At 43.7% G+C, this 19,724-nt stretch overlaps 5 protein-coding genes and 2 non-coding genes across 8 annotated transcripts; 1 reads left to right on the top strand and 6 right to left on the bottom strand.

Moving 5' to 3' along the window:
- Positions 1–1,198: 1,198 nt before the first annotated feature.
- rpl13a (ribosomal protein L13a) lies at positions 1,199–3,866 on the bottom strand. Its single transcript, XM_037241694.1, has 8 exons — positions 3,827–3,866; positions 3,523–3,698; positions 2,859–2,931; positions 2,583–2,648; positions 2,199–2,300; positions 1,925–2,010; positions 1,683–1,742; positions 1,199–1,612 (listed from the first exon to the last, which is right to left on the bottom strand). Exons 1-8 carry the CDS (start codon positions 3,864–3,866, stop codon positions 1,403–1,405), a joined length of 813 nt encoding a protein of 270 aa, XP_037097589.1. The 3' UTR covers positions 1,199–1,402.
- Positions 2,372–2,455, bottom strand: LOC119116825. The gene has a single exon (XR_005096376.1). It is a non-coding gene; the product is annotated as a small nucleolar RNA Z195/SNORD33/SNORD32 family (small nucleolar RNA).
- LOC119116824 lies at positions 2,719–2,799 on the bottom strand. The gene has a single exon (XR_005096375.1). It is a non-coding gene; the product is annotated as a small nucleolar RNA Z195/SNORD33/SNORD32 family (small nucleolar RNA).
- Positions 3,867–3,925: 59 nt separating the features above from the next.
- Positions 3,926–5,277, bottom strand: atp5if1b (ATP synthase inhibitory factor subunit 1b). Its single transcript, XM_037241864.1, has 3 exons — positions 5,115–5,277; positions 4,451–4,563; positions 3,926–4,321 (listed from the first exon to the last, which is right to left on the bottom strand). Exons 1-3 carry the CDS (start codon positions 5,181–5,183, stop codon positions 4,180–4,182), a joined length of 324 nt encoding a protein of 107 aa, XP_037097759.1. The 5' UTR covers positions 5,184–5,277; the 3' UTR covers positions 3,926–4,179.
- Positions 5,278–6,049: 772 nt separating this feature from the next.
- On the bottom strand, positions 6,050–9,421 carry zmpste24 (zinc metallopeptidase, STE24 homolog). The gene is made up of 9 exons (XM_037241861.1): positions 9,031–9,421; positions 8,793–8,939; positions 8,509–8,712; positions 8,258–8,410; positions 7,995–8,136; positions 7,757–7,923; positions 7,560–7,664; positions 7,321–7,464; positions 6,050–7,178 (listed from the first exon to the last, which is right to left on the bottom strand). The coding sequence occupies exons 1-9, from the start codon at positions 9,136–9,138 to the stop codon at positions 6,954–6,956; spliced, it is 1,395 nt and encodes a 464-aa protein (XP_037097756.1). The 5' UTR covers positions 9,139–9,421; the 3' UTR covers positions 6,050–6,953.
- Positions 9,422–9,715: 294 nt separating this feature from the next.
- Positions 9,716–17,882, bottom strand: rlf (RLF zinc finger). 2 transcript variants are annotated; one of them, XM_037241857.1, is made up of 9 exons: positions 17,662–17,882; positions 16,160–16,314; positions 15,992–16,073; positions 15,784–15,919; positions 15,499–15,701; positions 15,278–15,414; positions 15,036–15,177; positions 11,008–14,901; positions 9,716–10,881 (listed from the first exon to the last, which is right to left on the bottom strand). In XM_037241857.1, the coding sequence occupies exons 1-9, from the start codon at positions 17,839–17,841 to the stop codon at positions 10,105–10,107; spliced, it is 5,706 nt and encodes a 1,901-aa protein (XP_037097752.1). In that variant the 5' UTR covers positions 17,842–17,882; the 3' UTR covers positions 9,716–10,104. The 2 variants fall into 2 exon arrangements, with proteins under 2 accessions (XP_037097752.1, XP_037097751.1); XM_037241856.1 differs by having other exon boundaries at positions 9,716–14,901.
- Positions 17,883–17,979: 97 nt separating this feature from the next.
- Positions 17,980–19,347, top strand: znf593 (zinc finger protein 593). Its single transcript, XM_037241863.1, has 4 exons — positions 17,980–18,061; positions 18,616–18,821; positions 18,887–18,949; positions 19,025–19,347. Exons 2-4 carry the CDS (start codon positions 18,622–18,624, stop codon positions 19,149–19,151), a joined length of 390 nt encoding a protein of 129 aa, XP_037097758.1. The 5' UTR covers positions 17,980–18,061; positions 18,616–18,621; the 3' UTR covers positions 19,152–19,347.
- Positions 19,348–19,724: the final 377 nt, after the last annotated feature.

Genomic DNA, 19,724 nt, shown 5'->3' with positions numbered 1-19,724 from the left:
TATAGCGGTGATAAGGACTTGAGTAGTTGCTCTCTCCAAGGAGCTGCAACCAATTTTCTGGCTCTCAGAGTCGCTTCTCTTGCCGGATTTTGCATGTTCTTGTCTTCAAAATGAAGACTGACCTCTGCGTGAATGAAGGACCTGTCACTCTACATCATTTCAATTACACTTAGAGGTCAATGACAATGAACAAATAAACGCAAGGTGTGTAGAGCACATCAGCTCATGATGAAGATGGATCATGGTTCAAATGCTTGACATGCCTGATTCTGCACCTATTGCTTTTTTTTTTGTTATGTAGGGTCATTGCTATTCTAGTCACTGATATTGAAAAAATGGCTTTGACATAAATCACTTTTCATTCCAGGGAGAAACACATACATGCTAGTGTCAAAATTAGGCCTTTTGGTGTTTAAAGGACCATAACAAAGGAAAAGTGGGTTATAAAGTTTACACCAGCTAGTATGAGTATAAAACAAAAATAAGACAAGGAAGCTTCACTCAACATAGACCTTTCTACTGTGACGTCACGTCTCCATCCATGTTTGATGGGTCACAATAGAGTAAGATGACAAAGGCTAAACTAGCAAGTCTCAGTTAGTTTAGCCAAAAATAAACAATTACGATTTAAAGTATCAAAGTGGTGAGGTAAAGTAGTAATACTGTGTAAACAATAAGCAACATACCTTAGCTGTCACGAGGCTAAGCTCCAGTTAGCATGCTTCTTGTATTCGGACGCTGTTATTCGAAGACTCCAGGCTTATGACAGTTTCAAAGTGTTGGCACTATTCTGTACAATTGTTAACAGTTGTGATAGCTTACTTCTTTGAGAAAAGTGGCTTCATTTAGTCTGGTTTTGAAAGTTTATCCAAGAAGTGGAGCTTTCCAGAGGGCAACTTGGACCCGCGCAAGCAAAGGCACACCTGAAAGCAACAGCTGATTACAGTCAGAAGCAAAGCAGAGAGAGCAAAAGTATTTTGATAAAATTATGGAGAACGTAGTGATATTTAACCATATTGACAGAAAACTACCATTTATATGTAAATAGCCAAGGTTAGTCTGTTTCTAGAATTACAAAAAAAAGTTAACCTCTATTTAAAAGCATTTGCACTTCGTTCCACTAGCGTGTAGAACAGAAGTGCAATTAGTGCAACACTGCCCTCTAGCGAAGGATGAGAAAACACCAACATAAAAAATAAATGTGCCAGTGCTGACAAACGTTTATTGCAGGACAAGTTCTTTTAGTGTACTGCTTTCACACAAGTGACACCAATTTAAACGTCACCTCAATAAGAATGACCACTAACTGCAATCTTGTTGAAGTGAATTATCTTTCAGGTGATTCATGAACAAAGGTTTTTGTTATAAACATTTTAATTTGTTTATTGGCCAGACAATCTTCTCAGACAAGAACACCATATTGTTTGAGAACGTCTGTGTACTTTGCTATTTTACTCTCGACGTTCTTTGTGGCCACTTTGGTCATCTTGATGGTGGCCTTTTTCTTGACGTAGCGCATCTTTGACTTCTGTTTCCTCTTCTCCTCCAGCGTGGCTGTGATGGCCTGGTACTTCCAGCCCACCTCATGAGCCAAACGTCCCAGGAGGGCAAACTGTGCAGCAAGATATGGGCACATTTAGACATCGGAACTAATGGCAGATAATCACTACAGGGTGACTCACCTTACGAGTGGGCTTCAGGCGCACAATCTTAAGAGCAGCTGGGACCACCATGCGCTTCCTCTGGATGAAGGAGAGGAAACCAAAAATCAGACACTAAAGAATTCCGGGAGGTCCAAACACTGAGGCTGGCATGTCTCAGATTTTGTGTGTTCATATCAAACCTCAGTCAAACAAGGCATGGTAAGGTAAATAACATCATTGACAGCATAATGCAAGGCCACTGTGTTGTGCAGAGCCATCACCTTGTCATAGGGTGGCGGGACGCCGTCAAACACCTTCAGCCTCTCCAGGGCAGCCTGGCCTCTCTTGGTTTTGTGGGGCAGCATGCCTAGTTCGCACACAATTAATAAAACAAGATTTAGAACAGAGCAGTGGAGTTGACGAATGGCCCAAGCACATTTTCTTCCAACTCAGAAATCAGATCCGATAGTTTCATCAATAGATTATCAGATTGTTAAAAAGTTCATCAATGCTGTTTAGAAGGGAAAGTGGATTTTGTGGTTGCTTCCGTCTCACCTCTCACCGTCCTCCAGAAGATCCTGCTGGGAGCTCTGAAGTGGTACGGTCCACGAGATGGATTGGTGTTCATCCTCTTGCGCAGGAAAGCCAGGTACTTCACTGCAACAATCCAACAATAGATTGTAAGAGCACATTCAAGACATTCCAGGATTCCATCGAAGTGGAATGTATGCGTCTCAGATGGTAGTGCATGTAAAGTTATCTCATAGTCATTTAAAACTCAAAATAATGTTTTGAATAACATCATTGACACATTAAGACTGCTGTTTTCACTCATTGTTGAGGTTTTTATTGGAACATTAATTCAATTTGACTTGACATCTAACTTAAAAAAAAAAAAAAGAACAGCTTTAAAAGGGGGTGCAATATTGTGCCACTTACATTTGTTACGGTAGAAATTGCCAGAGATGTTGATGCCTTCACACCTGACCACCACAACTTTGTGTCCTTTGAAATGGAAAAATAAAGACCGGTTGACTACCCCAAATGAGAAATATTAAAAACTTGTAATTGACATTTTGTCTCAGATGGTAGTGCATGTAAGTTTTCTCATGGTCGTTAAACTCAAACGAGGGTTGAAGTAATCATCAATGACAAAGGTTAAACTTAATTGGCATAAATTTTATGCGTGGCACGTTTAATAGAATGCATACATACCCAGCAAGGTCTGCTTGGCAACGATGGCAGCCAGCCGACCAAGTAGATGGCCTCTGCCATCTAGTAGCAGAACCTGCAAAATTAAGAATGTTTACAGACTATATAATGGTAATTACATGAGGTAATTAATCATGGGGAAGCCTAACTATTGATACCGTGAGAGTATGTAACAACTTTTTTCCCCTTCAGGTATGTCAATTTTCTGAATTACCAACATAATTTTGAAACGCATATTTAATAGTGTACCTTCTAAAATGAGCACATGGCAGCATTACCGGCTACGCGTCCGATCAAACATGAAGCAAAAAAACTACCTAGCCGACGCTTCTGTCAACATATTGTAGCAGATAACGTTGAAGTTGCCTCTACGAATTCAGTTTGGATTTTTACAGGGACAAATTCACTTGGGATTTCAGCATTATGACAAGCTAGCTAGCAGCTAGCTAACAGCGTTGGCTAGCAAGCTGCCATGATGGAAGTTGTGTCCATTCGGAGACACGAGCCGACAGAAGCGCGTTTAATACACTTTATTTTGAAAATGATAGCCCTGTTATCATCTTGTGTTATTGCTAAGTGTTCGATTGCATGCTAACGAAACCATTTGGCGGAAACTACCGCGGGAACCTGATTAAAATAAGATTATCGTGCTTTGGCTGAAGCTCACCTTATGGAAACGGTCCGCCATGACGAGCGAAAAGAAAGTTACACGGGGGCGCCCGTGGTAAAAGACACGGGCGACAGGAAGTGACGTATATAAAGGTTTCTCGTTCGATCGTGTTGAATGTGCTCTAGCGCCACTCGTGGATGGGTGCCTCAAGACAACCGTACAGGTTATGTAGACTTAAAACAAATGGGCCAATCTTATGTGCTCAAAGGTTAATAATGCAAAATATTTTAAATTGATATGTTTATAGGTATAATTATGAGAGGAAAAAAAAACCCCAATCCTGTGAACATAATCCTCTCACCTAAAATCAGCCAGGACAGGTTCAGCTCCTCCATGAGCATGATTAAATACTTAAATTATTAATCAACAAATATAACTTGTTCTTTGCATGAGGAACACATTTAACACACAAGGTCATTTTTATTTGATGTATGAAACATACAACAGTTCATGCAAATCATGTCACACTGTTCCACGGAAATAACAATTTTGTGAACTGTTGCAAATGCTTTAAATAATCCACCATACAATCATGCCTTGCCGGTAATGCAACTCTACCCTGAGATGGTGAGTGAAAGAAGAACACAAAGGCGTAATATATTTTTATATGCAACACAGCCTTCAGTAAAGATGTCTTGCAGAAGCCGGTTTTGATTAGTCGTCGTGCTTCAACTTCCTGATCTTCCCTTTATGACGGTCAATCTCCCGCTGCATACGCTCAATCTCCTTTTTGTGGTGGTCGATTTCCTCCTGGTGGTGTTGCTTCAGTGCAGCCAGCTGTTCCTTTTCCTTGCGCCTTTTGTGCAGATAAATCGCAAAATCAATTTTCCGCACTGCAATAGGCCAAAATGGGTTAAAAAAAGAATATGGGTGCAGTTCTAATGGACCGGAAAGCTCAATGGTGCAGGAGAGAAAAGACACCTACTTAAAGTACATCTCCTCCTCTGCAGCCTGTTTCTTTCCCATGGCTCCACCGGCCTCTCGAATGGCGCCACCGCCTCCACCACCTTTGCCCGCACCTTTACCCAGTTCACCCAGCTGCAATAGAGAAAGTCAAAGCAATGAAAAAAATTTTGAATAGCGAGAATAAGTAACAAAGCCAATTTTTCCTCCACTGTCATTATTATTCCTAAAGTTAATTTTTATAGCAGTACACAATAACAAGACTATAACAAAACTATTTTGGTTCATCTATTGATGTCTAGTGACAAGTACAACAATTCAAGGCTCTTCCACTAGCTGACAGAAAGTAAAACCTGTTTCTCCAACTGTTGAAGTCACCTTTAAAGTAAACAGGCCCAAAGTACATTTGAGTGTATATACAAATGAGATCACAATTATTTCAGTTGTGAAAAATTAGTTAGCAGGTATACTTGAGTTTTTTTTTTTAAAAATAGGAGCCGTGGCTCAAAAATGTTGTCTCAAAGAAGTAAACTGCAGTAATACTAATGTGGTTATTTGTGAAATTAGTCCATGGCTATTTTGGCAGCTAATGTTGACGCATTTGAAAATACTCCATACAAAATGGCATTTAGCGCCAGAAATTGGTGCTTTTGTTGAGGAGCTAGGTACGAAGGACATAGTTGTACCTGGTCGGATGACATTCTTTGCTGTAAAGTGAATAAACCGCGGATGTTCGGCCTCAAGAACCTCGCCATGATGGCTAATATGAGTGGCTAATGACAATGACAACAGTGACGCTCTCTCCAGTTTGCCCTTGTCTGAACATACATACAGCCAGTGGACAGCGCCATTGGTACCCAGACAGAGGGGGTAAATGCCATGGTAAAAAACGGAATTATGGAAGATGCACCAAATATTAATAACGCTTTTTCAAATGGGAACGAAATTGAGTAGAACCGATACTACTTTGGTACAAAATATTTAATATACGCGTTGTGAAACTTTAACGCAACATAGAATCGCCCCTATTTTGACAAATGGAACGTCTCAAAATAAAACGCGTCAAACTGCACGCTCACGTGAACTTTGACCTGAAGTTAAAGTCAGATTACCGTTTTTTTGTTAGTTTTTAACCAAAGTAAAACTACAGGAATTGAAGTAAAAAAAAAAACATTATACCTGCTGGAATTATATTTGTAATATTTATTTTTATAGTACTTTATGTATTTGTGACGTCACTTGGGTTGGGCAAACGTTTGTGCTTAAAGGCTACGTTACGTTTTTTTATTTATAAAGGCATAATTTCATAAACTCATTAGTGAGGGGGAACAAATATGTATTATAGAGAATTTGTTGCATAAATTCCTATTTTTTATACTTAAAATGAGTTAATGACAATATTTTTCATTTGTATTTATGCAATTTATTTCATGACGTAACTGCTTGATGCATAAGACTAATGAACAAAGCGACCATACTTTGTCTACCCCTGTCCATCAGGATTACTTGATAGCTTAAATACTTTTGTTATACATATTCATTTTAATGCACAGAATTTTCTACATAAACATATAATCATTGGAATACCATACTGTATTCAATTAATGAAATAAAAAGCATACAAGGCTTTGAATAAATTTATTCAGCAAAGAAAGTAATGTTCTTGAAACCTGTCTTAACAAGGAACCTCACAGACCCTCCCCCCAGTAATATCCCTTTATAAACATCGGCAGGCAACTCTGGGTTCATTCAAGATCCCCAAAATCAAGAGAACAAAGTTAAACTTAATATCAAAACCCACTTATCAACAGTAACAGGTACATTGGACCCCAGTCAGCAAACAGGTGCATGAGAAGATCTATTCCCTTCCCTAAAGAAAATTAAAACTCACAAGTCAAATTTAGATGCAAAGAAAAACATCAGCACTGCTGTCTCTCTAACAGGGTCAAGTATCAGAACAAAGAATTTGGAGGCACATTATGAGATCATCCACAATGACCTACTTTTTAAACTGGGAACGTAAGGATTCAGTCTGACTAATATTCTTGATTGGGTAAAGAAATAATGGCAACGGAAGCAACAACTTGAATTTTGTGGCCTGTGTGTCTGTGAAGCTATGTCACACATCCTTTGTCCCATTTGACTTTTATGTTAACTTGCTATCAAACTACACATAGCCCACTCAGGGATGACACCCGACATGGGTCTGTTTCCATTTTAAGACAGTACACACAGTGCACAAATCATTTCTACTTAGCCAATCTGCAAAAGATGATTTGTGCAGTGACTAACACTGCAATTAACACACATTGCCCACACTATTTTCAGTGTTTACTCTTGAGTCCCTTCCGTTATTCATGTTGATTTATGATGATATTTTACAATTTAAAAGAAAAGAGTCAATCATTAAATGAATTTACTAAAACAAGATAAAATAAGATTTGGAGGAGGCGTCACACGGCCAGGATGGGTCTCCGGAGGCCCTTGGGAGGAGGCGGTGCTCGCCGCCCCCCATTCCGACCCCGTCAGTCTTGCTTGATGTTGCCTAGCGCTCTGAGGCGCTCCAGGAGGGGCGGGTGCGAGTAGTGCCACATGGAGTAGAGCCAGTCGGCAACAGGGAAGCCCAGGTTGTCTTTGTTCAGCTTGATGAGGGACGAGTAGAGCTCAGGGGCTTTGCCCATGTTGCGCGCAAAGGCGTCGGCCTGGAACTCGAACCTGCGGCTCAGGACCGTCAGGCAGAAGGACAGAAGCTGCGAGGATGAAACGGAAACATGTAAATTACCTTGGGGCAAACTCAATTGATGGAGTTTGCATAGTGAGTCTTTTGTCTTGGTCCCTCCCCTGAATTTGTAGGCAAGAACTGCAAGATTAAAAAGATTTCCTCATGGTCACCTCATTATATGGCGAAAAGATGAACTGGAAGATGATCATCAAGCCAATCAGAGTGGGCTGGCTGTCATTGAAGCCAAACGCGACAAACAACTCCTTGCGTCCAATAAGAGCGGCAAAGAGAGAGAAACACAGGAAGGAATTCATCTGGCGGAGGAAGAGAGACAGTGGATGTTAATGCCACATTTTACATACGTCCGACAAAAAAAAAAGAAAAAAAAAAAAAGAAGTGAAACACCCACCTGACTGATGACAATGTTTTTGACGGTATGACCGAGCTTCCAGTGACCCAGCTCGTGACCCAAAACGGCAAGGATCTCTTTATTGTTGCAGCCTTGTTTCTTGTGCTGTAAAAAAAAAGTGTCCGAGAGTTAGCACATAAGCTACAAATATTGCTCGATAGCACAAAACCTTATTTGATCAATTTTGAACGTCTAACCTTTGGCTTGACTTTCGCTTCGCCGTCAGTTTCTGTTGGCTCGGGCTTTGCCTCGTCTCCCTTGTTGAGCGGAGAATAGTCCTCCAGCAACGTGTCAAAGAGCACAATCCGTTTGTTCTTGAAAAAGCCGTAGAAATATGCGTTGCTGTGCGAAGACCGTTTGGAACCTGGAAAACACGGGCAACTTTTTGCAAACTGCACATAAAAACACATGACACCTCCATCGTCATTAACACACCTTCAACAATGTAAACCTTTGTAAGAGGGAAACTAATACTGTTGGCCATGGCCTCAATCTCCGTCTTCAGCTCCCCTTCTGGCAAAGGAGTGAATTTGTCAAACAGAGGTGCGATGTAATCAGCGTAGATGGTGACGAGAACCTGAGAACAGCGAGACAGCAAATGATCCCGGAGAACAGAGGTGCTCAATTATATATTGTAATAACTACTGCTGCTAAACAACACGGAATTCAATGGTAAGTCATTTGTAGCAAAGGCTTACCAAAGAAACACCCAGGGTGAATAGCCAGGCGTAAATGAAGAAGTAGTCTCCCCCAATCTTAATGATGTAGAGGAGCAACGAGGTTACAGGGAGCAGGATACACTGCGTCACGGCGAACTTCTTCACAGCATCTTTGATGAAGAACCCCAAAGTCTATTTAGAAAGATCAAACCGAGTCAAAATACTGTAGTCACATGTCCATGACTTGCAAGCATACTCCAAAAGACATTAACTCAGCGAGCGTCACTTACCTGCTGGTTGAATCCGTGCTTCTCCTCAATGACAAACGTGTTGTACATACTCCAGGGAAGGCCAGTCAAAGCAGTGAACAGGGTTGCAAGAGTGAGAAACACAAGGGACTGCGTGATCTCGTACTCGGGGCCGAATCCAAAATGTTTCGTCCCTGCGCCGGCGAGGCCCCACAGAAGAGGAATGCCACCCAGGACCAGGATCAGCTTTGACAGTAACAGAGACAAATTAATTTGAAAAAAACATCCCCATAAATGCAATTGAGCATCTCTCGTGAGTAACTTACCGTTCCTTCCGTCTCGGAATACAGACCAGACCAAAAACTGAAGTTGCTTTTGTCCAGTTGATATAGTCGGGACTTCTCAAAGGTTTCTGAATCGATGACCTTTTCGAGCTCTTGAGGCACACGTGTCGTTGACCTGTATGTCCTTCGCTGCAAAGATGACAGGGGGCTCAAATGGTAAATATATTACACAAGCATCGATACTTCCTTTTTTTTCTACTTTGATTTACAAGCAACTTACCTGTCTATGTGAAAGGTATGCCTCCCATATATACACCGTCCACGAAAAGCCCAAAACAGCATAAAATATCTGCTTCTCCACGGGGAGTTCATTTATGAAGTCGAACATATTTACTTAGTTTTTTGAGAGGCGGCGGGGGGGACTAAGAAATAATGAAAGCGCTCCTAGCTAAACAGGCTAACAGCAACGTTATTGGTCCGTCAGCCTGGCTTGGCACACACAAACTTGAGTGGGATACGAGCTTAGTTAATGGAAAACTTTTACTAACGTCAAATGGACCCACAAGCGACTACTACGCGAACCGTACGTTGTTTTTAAGCCTCCATCGTTAATAATGACACTTCATTCATGAGCGCGTAGTTAGTCCAGCAGCATAAAAGGTCCGGACGGAAACCGCTCCCGTCACAAACATTCCGCATCCGGTTTGCTCGGACAAGAACCCAACAAACTAAACTCTAAACAGCCCACGTTTATAAACTAAATTCTAAGTATTGCTGCGTGGAAATAAGTGTATTCATTCATTATTTTATAGCGCGTCCCGTGGCTAAACTGTGGAGTGCAGTTAATTATTTTCTATTGCAAAGAAACTACAATAAACACAAATTACACGGATCGTTAATCTATCTGATATTCAGCAAGAAACATTGTGGGCACGGTATGAGGGGAAAAAAACACACTAGATATAAATTTTTACATTTATTAGAAATTTACACAGGTGTTTCATCTTCCAACACTGCAAAATGTCACACATTTCACATGAACTTAGAAGTGCTAACCAGTCACTCTTTTAGACTTTTGTAGAATGTACATTACTAACTCAAGTAAAAGCCTCTTGCCAATATTTCAAACAGTCTGTAAAAATGTCCATAGATCTTGAAGCACTTATGTATGTGCACTAAAAAAATGAGATTTGCTGGACGAGGCATGGCTTGAATTTTATGCTGATGATCTGCCAAGTCTTCCGTTTGGCAAAATAAGCAACAAAAACATAGCATCACCAATTTAAGAAAATGAGTAACAGTTCCATTTAACAAAAATTCATTTTCATTTAAAAAAAAAAAAAAAGGTGCAATGCTAAACTTTGCTTCCCAGAAGCAGTTTACCGTTTTTCGAGTCTGTTGGGAAGAGGTGAGGCAGGCTGGCCATACAAACGGGCTTCCCCAGGACCACCACGGGTCTGAGGTACTGAAGCTGCTTGATGGCCAGGTCCCCGCACCCAGCAAGGGCTTTGTCCAAGATGGACTTCAAGTTTCGGACAGATGGGAAGTCCCCAGTCATACCGCGGCATTTGTGAAGCGCGGCATGACTGCGCCTGCTTCGGGTGTACGTGATTCCCAGTTGCTTGTTTTCTTTGACCGAGCAACTGCGCCGGAAGGACTCTCGCCTTTTACAGATTAGAGTCTTTTTGTCTTTTGGTGCGGTTTCTTGGATGAACTTGAGGAAGGATGCCTCAAAGCCAACTGGCTTGTATGTGGCAATGTCAAAAGAGTGTGGAGGGGAGCCAAGAGGCTGAGGGTCGATCACGTTTGATGGCTGCACGGAGAGCTCATTCTTTCGCTTGAGAGGCTGCCGTACTGGAGGTGGAGATGACTTTTCGGATATTTTGCCATCTTTTGCTGTGTCTTGAAGTCCCTCCTCTGTAGTCAACAGCACACAACACGGTGGCGACAGATTGATCGTAAAAGGACGAAGGAGTGGTTTGATCTGTTCCAAGTTGAGTAATTCTTCCACCTTTTTGTGACCGTTCGGCACAACAGAATCCTCCGCGTGAGTGGCGGTACTCGGTTCTCCGTACAGCACGTCGTCGGCGCCGACAAGGACCCCGTTTCTCTCTGCGGGCGGCAGCACTTCCTTCACTGGGAATCTCAGAGGATCGGAGAGAGGTCCGTTTCTCTCTGCGGGCGGCAGCACTTCCTCCACTGGCAATCTCGGAGGATCCGAAAGAGGTCCGTTTCTCTCTGCGGGCGGCAACGCTTCCTCCACTGGGAATCTCAGAGGATCGGAAAGAGGTCCGTTCCTCTCTGCGGGCGGAAGCACTTCCTCCGCTGGGAATCTCAGAGGATCGGAAAGAGGTCCGTTTTTCTCTGCGGGCGGCAGCACTTCCTCCACTGGCAATCTCGGAGGATCTGAAAGAGTCTCCATTTGGGTTTCTGCTGTGACCGAGTGCAGTTTTACCTGAGCATCCTGCCCCTGTGCGGTCTCCGGCTGATACTCCATTTTACAAACTCCGTTTGGGTTCTCTTTTCCCACTACGGTTGGCCGAGCCGATTTCTTCTGAATCAATTCCTCCAGCTGCTCCGCGTTGTAAAAGAGCGTGTCGGTATTATTTCGAATATACTCATTTGGCATGTGGTGAACCTTTTTGTAGTGGCGGCTCAAGCCGCGCGAGTACTTGAGGACCGAGTCGCAGTCTTGAATCATGCACGGGTAGGTGACGGGTAAAAAACGGTCTTGACACATTTGTAAAGCTTCTTCGTGTGATCGGACAAAATATCTCTGTTCCGCTTCCACCGCAGACTTCTCCCCGTCTTCGGTCACATCGTCTCCCTCGCCCGACTGGGCGGGTTGTTTCGGTTCCGGCGACGCGGGGTCGGTGGGTGTTACTATCAGCTTCTTTTGGCATCCGGTAACGGACTTCTTTTGAGTGCTCTGGAGCCGTACTACCAGCGAGTCGTAGTACTCGCAGTGTCGAAACAACGTGTGTTTTTTCAGCGCCTCGTTGTGGGTGAATACTTTGGCGCAACCCTCAAACTTGCACCTGATGAGTCCCGGCATCTGGGAATGCACAATGCGGGTGTGCCGCGCCAGGCTGCTCTTGAGATGGTAGGAAGCGTTGCAGTTGACAAACTGACATTTAAACTGGGGTTTGGGTTCGTCGGAGCTCGGGTAAGGCCTTTTCCGCACATTTTCCTTTTTGACTTCGGGATCCTGTTGCACTTCTTTTTCCAGCAGGAGCTGAGAGCGTTTGTAATGGTGTGTGAACTGAAGATGGCGCACAAGGCCTACCTGGGTGGAAAAGGCGGCGGCGCAGTTTTTGGCCACGCAATGAAATGGCTTGTTGAATTTATCTAGAATGTAGCAGAGATTACTTTTCGTCACCAAGCGTTTCGTTCTGACCTGGGGTGTCACCTCGGCCTCAACGTCTCCCTTGTGCTCACTTTGATCCTCTTGAGCTTCATTCACAGCCGGAGCTGAAGAACAACTTGTTCGGTTTGGTCTATTCTCGCTTTTTTTCACTTCCTGTTCCCAACTGGGTGCTTCTATTTTCGTTGTCGGGTTCAAGTTCTGTAATGTGGGGCTGGTAGGTCGCGTCGATCGGAAACCAAATTTCTCCACCAAACTGGCAGAGACGCCATGCAACTGAATATAATGGTTCCTCAAACCTTTAATCTCTCTGTGAGTTTGCGAGCACAGATGACACTTGAAGGGTTTATACGACCTGTCCGTGACACACATTTGTTTGGCTTCTTCCTGCGGGCGGTTGTGTAGTTTAACGTAGTGGCGCATCAAACTGTAGGTTCGTGCGGTCCTGAAGTGACACTTGGCTATCTGGCAAGTGTAGGGTTTGGCGTTGGCGAGTATTTGGACGACTTTTTCTTCGGTTGGATTTCTTTGAGGCGGAACCGGCGGGGTGGCGTTAAAATGAGCCATCTGTTCGGCCTCTTCGGTTGGGTAGCCGTGCACGTTGTTGTAGTGGCGGCTCAAGTTATCAACCAGTGCAGTCCTAAAGGCACACTTTACTACGGCGCAAACGTAGGGTTTAGTCGTCGCAAGCGATTGGACGGCTCTTGCTGTGAGATTTCTTTTCGGCAGCGGGGACGATGGTTTCGAGAGCAAAACCTCGGGTCGGTTTTCCGTGACGTCCTGATGACTTTGGATGCACTGAGGCGGCTGACTTTGTGGGGACTTGAGGGAATTCAGATCCAGCCGACTTAGCCTCGTGAGGATTTCTTTAAGGACATCATTTTTGGTACAAGTTGGAGAAGCGGGAGAGCTCGTCCATTCAGGGCCATCTTCTTCAGGTGAGCACGGATCCAAGAGTTGGTATTCGCCTTCATCATTGTCCGACTCCATTTCAGTCTTGATCTTTTTGGACTTTGGACCCTGCTCCTTGTCATGTTTGTGCTCTTTGAACTCCAGTTTAAGGTGTTCTGGGTGGGCGTGTTTCAGGTGTCTCTGGACATCTCTCGCTCGGGAGAAAGTCATACCGCACTTCTCGAAGCCGCAGGTGAACTTGCATCCGTCGAAACACACAGCCACTAAAGTCAGCAATGCTTTGGGTTGAACGTTGCCAGATGGTTGACAGCAGGAGGCGGAACGGCTTTCTGAGGAACTGTTCTGGTTATCTCCGACAACACCTACTTCCGCATCATTTGGACTGCTAACATGGGCTGCCCTTTCCAAATCAGCCTTGAAAATGGTCTCTTTCGCTATCCTCTGATCCTCAAAGTCCTCTTCGGAGAACGTAAGGTTGTGCGTCGATAGATGCGCTATGAATTCCCTTTTGGAAAAGTAAAATTTTTTACATATGGCGCCAGGGCAGGTGAATGCAGCATCCCTGAAATGCTGCGCCTCGTGGTGATAAAGTTGTCCCAGGTCGGAGTAATTCACGTCGCAGCCTTCAAGCTCGCACTGGTACCTTATCTGATAGCCGTGGATCTGTTTATGCAACACGAGCTCATTGGAGGAACCGAAGCGGGCACCGCAACCCATCGCCACGCACATGTACGGTTGCTCGCAGTAGTGAACTTTCCGATGTTTGTGGTGATGGTAAGCGGAGACAAAGTGGCGGCGACAGAAAGCGCACTTCTCCCGTTGCTCTCGCATCTGATGAAAATGCGTCACGTTCTCATCGCCTTTGTGTTCCGACTTGAAATGCACGTACAAGTACTTGGAGTGTTTGAAAACCCGAGAACACCCGGTTCCGGGACAGAAATACTCCTCTCGGTTCTGCAGACTGAAGTGCTGGTTCATGTAATCGAACGTCACGTGCTCGTTGTCCGTGCACTTCTTCGGGACCGTTTTGGCCTGTTGCACAATGTGCTGCAGGACTCCGGGATCACGGGTGGATTTGTAATATAAAATTAAAGATGGGTCAACAGTGATCTCGCCAGGTTCCATTTCATCGTCTTGAATCTTGACGTTGTTGCTTAGCGTCTCCCGTTGGAGGTGATGTCTCATGTGGGGTAGCAGCTCCTTCCTGCTCCTAAAATCCTGCAGGCAGATGGGGCAGGGGTGTACGTCGTCCACAATGTGTCTTTTGGCATGGTGGAGGATTTGAATGTCGGTGAAGGACAGTGTACAAATCCGACAACACAGCTTGGCTCTCCTCGCTCCTGCTTCGCCGCCAATAATGCGAGGAGGCGTTTCGTCAGGCTGCGTGTGAAGATGAAGACTTCCGTTTAAACAGGGTTTGGGCTCACTTTCTTCTGTCGGCGTGTTGACCCGAAGCACGGGTACTTTCTCACTTTTTTCCTCGTCGGCTTCCCATTCTGACTCGGGTTTCAACCCCAAAAGGGAGATACAGTGATACTTGAGGGCTTTCCAGTCCCAGAATTCCGGGTCAATGGACCAGTGTGCCTTCAGCACCAGTAGCAGTTCACAGCGTAGCGAGTTGGGAATGATGCTGCTCTCCTGCTCATATTTTTGGTCTGGGCACTGGTAGAGCTCCTGGAGGCTATTGAATACCTGTTGACTGGGGCCAAGCAGAAACTCTGTAAGGTGGCAGGCCCGCCGCACTTCCAGATCATTGAGGAGGAGGCCAGACAGAACTTTACAGATGCCGATTCTACTTTCCGAGTCATCGTGTTTTGGAAGTTGTAGAGCTTTAACGCACAACTCCACCGAGGCAGCGGTGCCCACTGCCTCTGCCTGGGGGGGGAAAAAAAAAAGAATATTTGAACCAAATTCACAATTGCCATGGCTTAACTCTTTCAAAATCAAACATCTTCTTAAAAATGTCTGTGGATTCTGAGGGGTGGAATCATGTCAAAATAAAATCCCACCTCTGTCTGAATTAAACGGGCCAAGTACAGCAAATGTTGCACTGTTATGGCGATGGCACCCAGCTGAAGGCACCTTTCAAGAAGAGATACAAGTGAGGGGTCCAGCTTCCTCTGAAGTTTACTCCACAGTTGAATCAGCTCCCTGTGGATAGAACAATGAGTTCATTAAAGTTTAACGAGCTGTGATAGGCGTAGCGATATTACAAGACCCCCCCCCCCGAGGGTTACGGTTAGAGATTCACCAGGAGTGGTCAAGGCTGGGCTGCTGAAGCTGCTGAGTCAGGAAGGTTGTGCACAGGATAAAGCCAGCATTCTCCTCCCCCTCCATCTCCAAGTTGGTAGTAATCTCAAGAACATCCTTGCAGTCTTGCCTGGATATCTGTCAGAGAGAGGGAGGTCACAAGGAGGCATTAGTGAAAAGAACTCGAGCAGCTGGGGAAGGCAGCAGTGGGGAAGAATTTACCTCCATTATAGCTTCCGCGTTGGGAAGTAGCTGGCAAAGCAGAGCGACGTATGTGTGACGAAAAGTAGCTTGGTTGGGGATGGCGCTGCAGTCTGTGCACGCTTTTGCCAGCACCACAGCCTTGGCCACCTCGCCCATCTTCTCCAGATGCTTCACCCGCATTTCCATGAAGCCCTCACCCTCCAAGCAAATGTATGCGTCCACTACACGAGGAAGAGTAAATTGATCACAATCTGATGCTAAGATTGAAGTCACTGTAGTTCGACAAATGAGTTTTCTCTGAACCTTCTTGTTTGATGATAGGCTCTCCAGAGAGGAGGGCGGCGAGGAGGGGATTGCTCCATGCACCTCCCTCGCCTGTAATCTGTAATAAAGCTTGAAGGTCTGTACTCCCGTACTGTAACAAGGTGTCATGTGCACTCTAAAAAATAAAAAAAGATTCAAAAGATTAAAAGACTTGGAATTTTAACACAAAGAAAAGAAGACTTCTTACCTGAACAGATTGGTGGAATTGAACCCATGCTTCATAGGGGATTTCATTTTCGGGAACTGACAGAAATAGTTCAAAACAGCTTCTGCGTGACAAACAAGGAGAATGTTGGTGTAAATTCAGTCAAATTGTCATTATTGAAGTAGCATTGAAGGGAACATTTGCACTCACAGAGCGAGTCTCTTCAAAACAAGAGTCACTTTGTCCGACTCTGCGGTGAGGTGTGATCGGGCGGCGGCGAAACAGTTTATCGACAGGCAGTAGACTTCGAGAAGCGGAAGACCGTGGTCTATGGAGTTTCTGCTGCCGGCATAATGCATAAGTGCCTGGGAGAGAAAAAAAAAACATACACAGATGCTGGCATGACACCGGTTTTCCCCTTAGAACAATCAAGACAGATGAGATTTCCAAAGCTTTTCCACTTGAGGGGAAGGGGCGACGCTCGAATGATCCCACTCGACATAGTCTGGTTTGAGGGGTGACTGATTAGGCCCGAGGGGACTTGCACAGTGAGGAGAAAAAAGAAATAATATACACACAATCACATTGTGTGTATTTACCAATCCCTCTCCACCGTTTGCCACCTCTGAAAATCTACAATGGTGCAAAACTAAAGTTAAAAATTCAAAAGTGTGCCGCCTTCATCCCGCAGGCCGATGAGTTTGTTATAACGACACGACTTCCCAAGACGCCTCAGCGCCAGACAGACTCCCTTGTAGGTTGCCTCTCCACAGGGGAGCCTTGATTAATTCCCCATCGTCTATTTATGGCAAACCCACAAAGGGGAACCTCCAAAAAGAATCTCAGCCCAGGAGGTTTGTATGAGCATACTAATTACTACTTCCGAGTAAATCTGCATGGTTGAGTTGGAAAGAGGCTAGTTTGTGCAAACTATGCCTCTGTCCTGCAGTTTATTGTTCATGCTCCCAGCTTAGGTAGCATCATGACCTCATGACCTCCTTTTTAATATAAATTGGTACTTTGTTTTGCTACAGTACAGTTAGTGTTTTTTTATTTTTATTTCCCAATGTATCAAAGCATCCTTTATGATTAATTTCTCATTGTATTTAGTTTATTATAAATGAACCCTTTAAAATTTAAAGGGTTAGGGTTAGTTTAAATGACCCCTTTTACTTGAGATTATTTGGAAAACCTTCGGACTTCCTCTTGAACTATGTTACCATTGCCATTAAAAAAAAAAGAGAAATGCACATTTTTGCCATGTATAGTTTCCGAATTAAAAGTCGGACAATAATATTAGATTCAAGCACACGCTGGTAAATTTGTAATTCACTTTAGTAAACAAGTCAAAAATGAACTGGATGAGCCTTTGAATTATCTGTTCAAAACGACATTTTTCTAGTAATCTTATTTTAGGATGCAAAAGGTCAAATTTGTCTCAACGTGCAACTGCATCACAATGAGGCGTGTGTCTGGAAGCACGAAACTGATTTAAACTAATTTAGCACTCATTTAACATTGCATGACGTTAGCATCCTTTGATTTAACTGCTAAACGCCAACTGGAATACGTTAGTTCACGAAAACGATTTGTAATTTCCAAAATATAAAACAGAGCATCCTGGAACCTCCTCGCCCCTCTCTAAGGAAAACAACCCAAACTGAGCTAGCGTTGTGCTAATGATCGCTATCATGTTTTCACGCACTCGTTACCTGACAAAAGTTGTCACAGTAGTCCGCGGACGACGCCACAGACAATTCCTGTTGCCTGAGGCCGTCTTCGAAAGCCCTCAGTGTGGCCAAAAGGGTTTCCATTGCAACCAGCGTGTCTTCGGCCGTGTCCAGGCCCCGTTCGTTCCATTCTTGCTCAAGATCGACAATCCTCTCCGCCATCTTCCCTCTCCTCCACGGCGCGTATGCACTCGGCAGTCTGTCACCGCCTACTTTTCTTCTTCTTTGTGTTAATGCGGTTTCCAAACGGTCGTGGTGGATTACCGCCATCTATTGACCTATAATGATTACTGCATCGATTCGCCTTGGATACGTCACTCTGGCTTTTCTTTCCAACCCGGAAGTGAATGGGTGCAGTTCTTCCCATTTGCACGTGTGAGAGGTAAGTAAACATGAATATGTTGACGCCGAGGAAAAAAGACTGAAACCGATATATTATAAAGAATCAGGCTTATATTTGACCAATGTTGGGTCATAGAAAAAGACGGCACAACTCGACCAATGGTTTTGGAACTTGATAGATGATGCGGATTAAGTTTTCAAATCGCTGCACATAACGATTAGTCCCCATGATCCTAAAAAAACAACAACAACGCTATTTCGTAGTCATGGCCAGATTTAGAGCATAGATAAAACACATTAAAGGTTTTGTGGGGTACATTGATGTAATTTGTTTATGGTTAAGATGTAGATAATGGTATGGCACAAAGTAAACAAACACAATATTTCTCCCAATATTGGCTTGGTTATATGCATCTCTCCTAGTAGTGAATAATTCAAAGATTTAAATTAATATGCATATGATAAACTATTTTGACAGTGAAGTGTCACGTAAACAAACTAGTGAAGTCAGACTCGTGTCAAGGTGTGACTCGATTCCTTCACGTCAGTAATTACCTTTCAATTATTTTGCATTTGCCCTGTTTGTCCTTACAGCCCACCATGGGGAAGTCCAAACAAACGAAAAACCACAATAATGGAAGAAAGAAGAACGTTAATAAGATGTTGAAAACAAAGCGCAGGACCAAAGACTTGGATGAGATCCATTCAGACATGAAGCCTGAAACCGCCACCAAACTACTTAATCAGGAAGTGGACTATGATGTGACAGGATGTGCACAGCACTACTGTTTACACTGCGCGTAAGTGGACAATTATTGTTCACTACTCAAGGCAAAGCATAACACAATGGCTTTTTGTCTTGCAGGAGATATTTTACAGACATGAGATCTTTGAAAGATCACTTCAAGACCAAAGTCCACAAGAAACGGTAAGGCTTGGCCAGTTTTGTGTTTGTTAAAATACGCAGTATGTGGACTCTAAGCCGGGGTTTCCCTCTGTCCAGTTTGAAAGAGCTTAGAGAGGAGCCGTACACGCAGGCAGAGGCAGACAGAGCAGCCGGGATGGGCTCCTACATCCCCCCAAAAGTTATAGAGGTGAAGACGCAACCTGTGGAAGAAGACATGTGCTGAAAATCTCCTGATACTTGGATATATGGATTTACAAAAACTCCAAAGTCAAAAATGCATGACTCACTAAACTTTGTTTTTGCAGCCAGCTCTTTCATAATATTATCATCATTATGAAAGTCCTACAAAGTGTATCTTATGTAAATATGGAGTGTGTGGAGTGGCAATAAAGTCTGAGTTGTAACGTTGCCTCATAAAATCTGTTCTTTGTTAAATTATTTGCATATTTAAACACGCATTTTAGGCATTTTCCAGTCTAGTAAAAAGGTGAATAAAAAGGATTTGTGTGCATAATATTTTGTTGTTCCAAGTCAAATCTGTTATACATACGTAATGACAACATTTAAGAGTTAATTCAATTTCGTTTTTAAGCACTGTGTTTGCTACCTATGTGGACAACTGAGTAAAGAAGCAGAAGCTGCAGATTCTGCTCTAATGTCGCTTCTGGCAGACTAACATGTAATTTAAATTGTTTAACAGAGCCTCCTGGGAGGAAAAACCAGAAACCCAGAGATGAAGTAGGCGACAAGACCCTACCCCTTTTAAAATCTCCGATAAAATTCGGAAATATTTCAA

The sequence above is a fragment of the Syngnathus acus genome, chromosome 22 (genome assembly GCF_901709675.1).
Source record: "Syngnathus acus chromosome 22, fSynAcu1.2, whole genome shotgun sequence".
Classification (NCBI taxonomy): domain Eukaryota; kingdom Metazoa; phylum Chordata; class Actinopteri; order Syngnathiformes; family Syngnathidae; genus Syngnathus; species Syngnathus acus.
This window is presented reverse-complemented; position numbering and strand designations above follow the sequence as displayed.

Excerpts from the sequence above, each read along its gene's own strand:
- rpl13a (XM_037241694.1), bottom strand. The coding sequence starts at position 3,866 with ATGCTCATGGAGGAGCTGAACCTGTCCTGGCTGATTTTAG. Across the intron at positions 2,011-2,198 it reads CTTCTGGAGGACGGTGAGAG|GCATGCTGCCCCACAAAACC; the intron begins GTGAGACGGAAG and ends TGTGCGAACTAG. Across the intron at positions 1,743-1,924 it reads TCCCGCCACCCTATGACAAG|AGGAAGCGCATGGTGGTCCC; the intron begins GTGATGGCTCTG and ends TCCTTCATCCAG.
- atp5if1b (XM_037241864.1), bottom strand. The coding sequence starts at position 5,183 with ATGGCGAGGTTCTTGAGGCCGAACATCCGCGGTTTATTCACTTTACAG. Across the intron at positions 4,564-5,114 it reads AAAGAATGTCATCCGACCAG|CTGGGTGAACTGGGTAAAGG; the intron begins GTACAACTATGT and ends TCTCTATTGCAG. Across the intron at positions 4,322-4,450 it reads GAGGAGGAGATGTACTTTAA|GCGCAAGGAAAAGGAACAGC; the intron begins GTAGGTGTCTTT and ends TCTGCACAAAAG.
- zmpste24 (XM_037241861.1), bottom strand. The coding sequence starts at position 9,138 with ATGTTCGACTTCATAAATGAACTCCCCGTGGAGAAGCAGATATTTTAT. Across the intron at positions 8,411-8,508 it reads AGCACGGATTCAACCAGCAG|ACTTTGGGGTTCTTCATCAA; the intron begins GTAAGTGACGCT and ends CTTTCTAAATAG. Across the intron at positions 7,924-7,994 it reads AAAGGTTTACATTGTTGAAG|GTTCCAAACGGTCTTCGCAC; the intron begins GTGTGTTAATGA and ends CGTGTTTTCCAG.
- rlf (XM_037241856.1), bottom strand. The coding sequence starts at position 17,841 with ATGGCGGAGAGGATTGTCGATCTTGAGCAAGAATGGAACGAACGGGGC. Across the intron at positions 16,074-16,159 it reads GTTTTGAAGAGACTCGCTCT|AAGCTGTTTTGAACTATTTC; the intron begins GTGAGTGCAAAT and ends TTTGTCACGCAG. Across the intron at positions 15,178-15,277 it reads CCCAGCCTTGACCACTCCTG|GGAGCTGATTCAACTGTGGA; the intron begins GTGAATCTCTAA and ends TTCTATCCACAG.
- znf593 (XM_037241863.1), top strand. The coding sequence starts at position 18,622 with ATGGGGAAGTCCAAACAAACGAAAAACCACAATAATGGAAGAAAGAAG. Across the intron at positions 18,822-18,886 it reads CACTACTGTTTACACTGCGC|GAGATATTTTACAGACATGA; the intron begins GTAAGTGGACAA and ends TTTGTCTTGCAG. Across the intron at positions 18,950-19,024 it reads ACCAAAGTCCACAAGAAACG|TTTGAAAGAGCTTAGAGAGG; the intron begins GTAAGGCTTGGC and ends CCCTCTGTCCAG.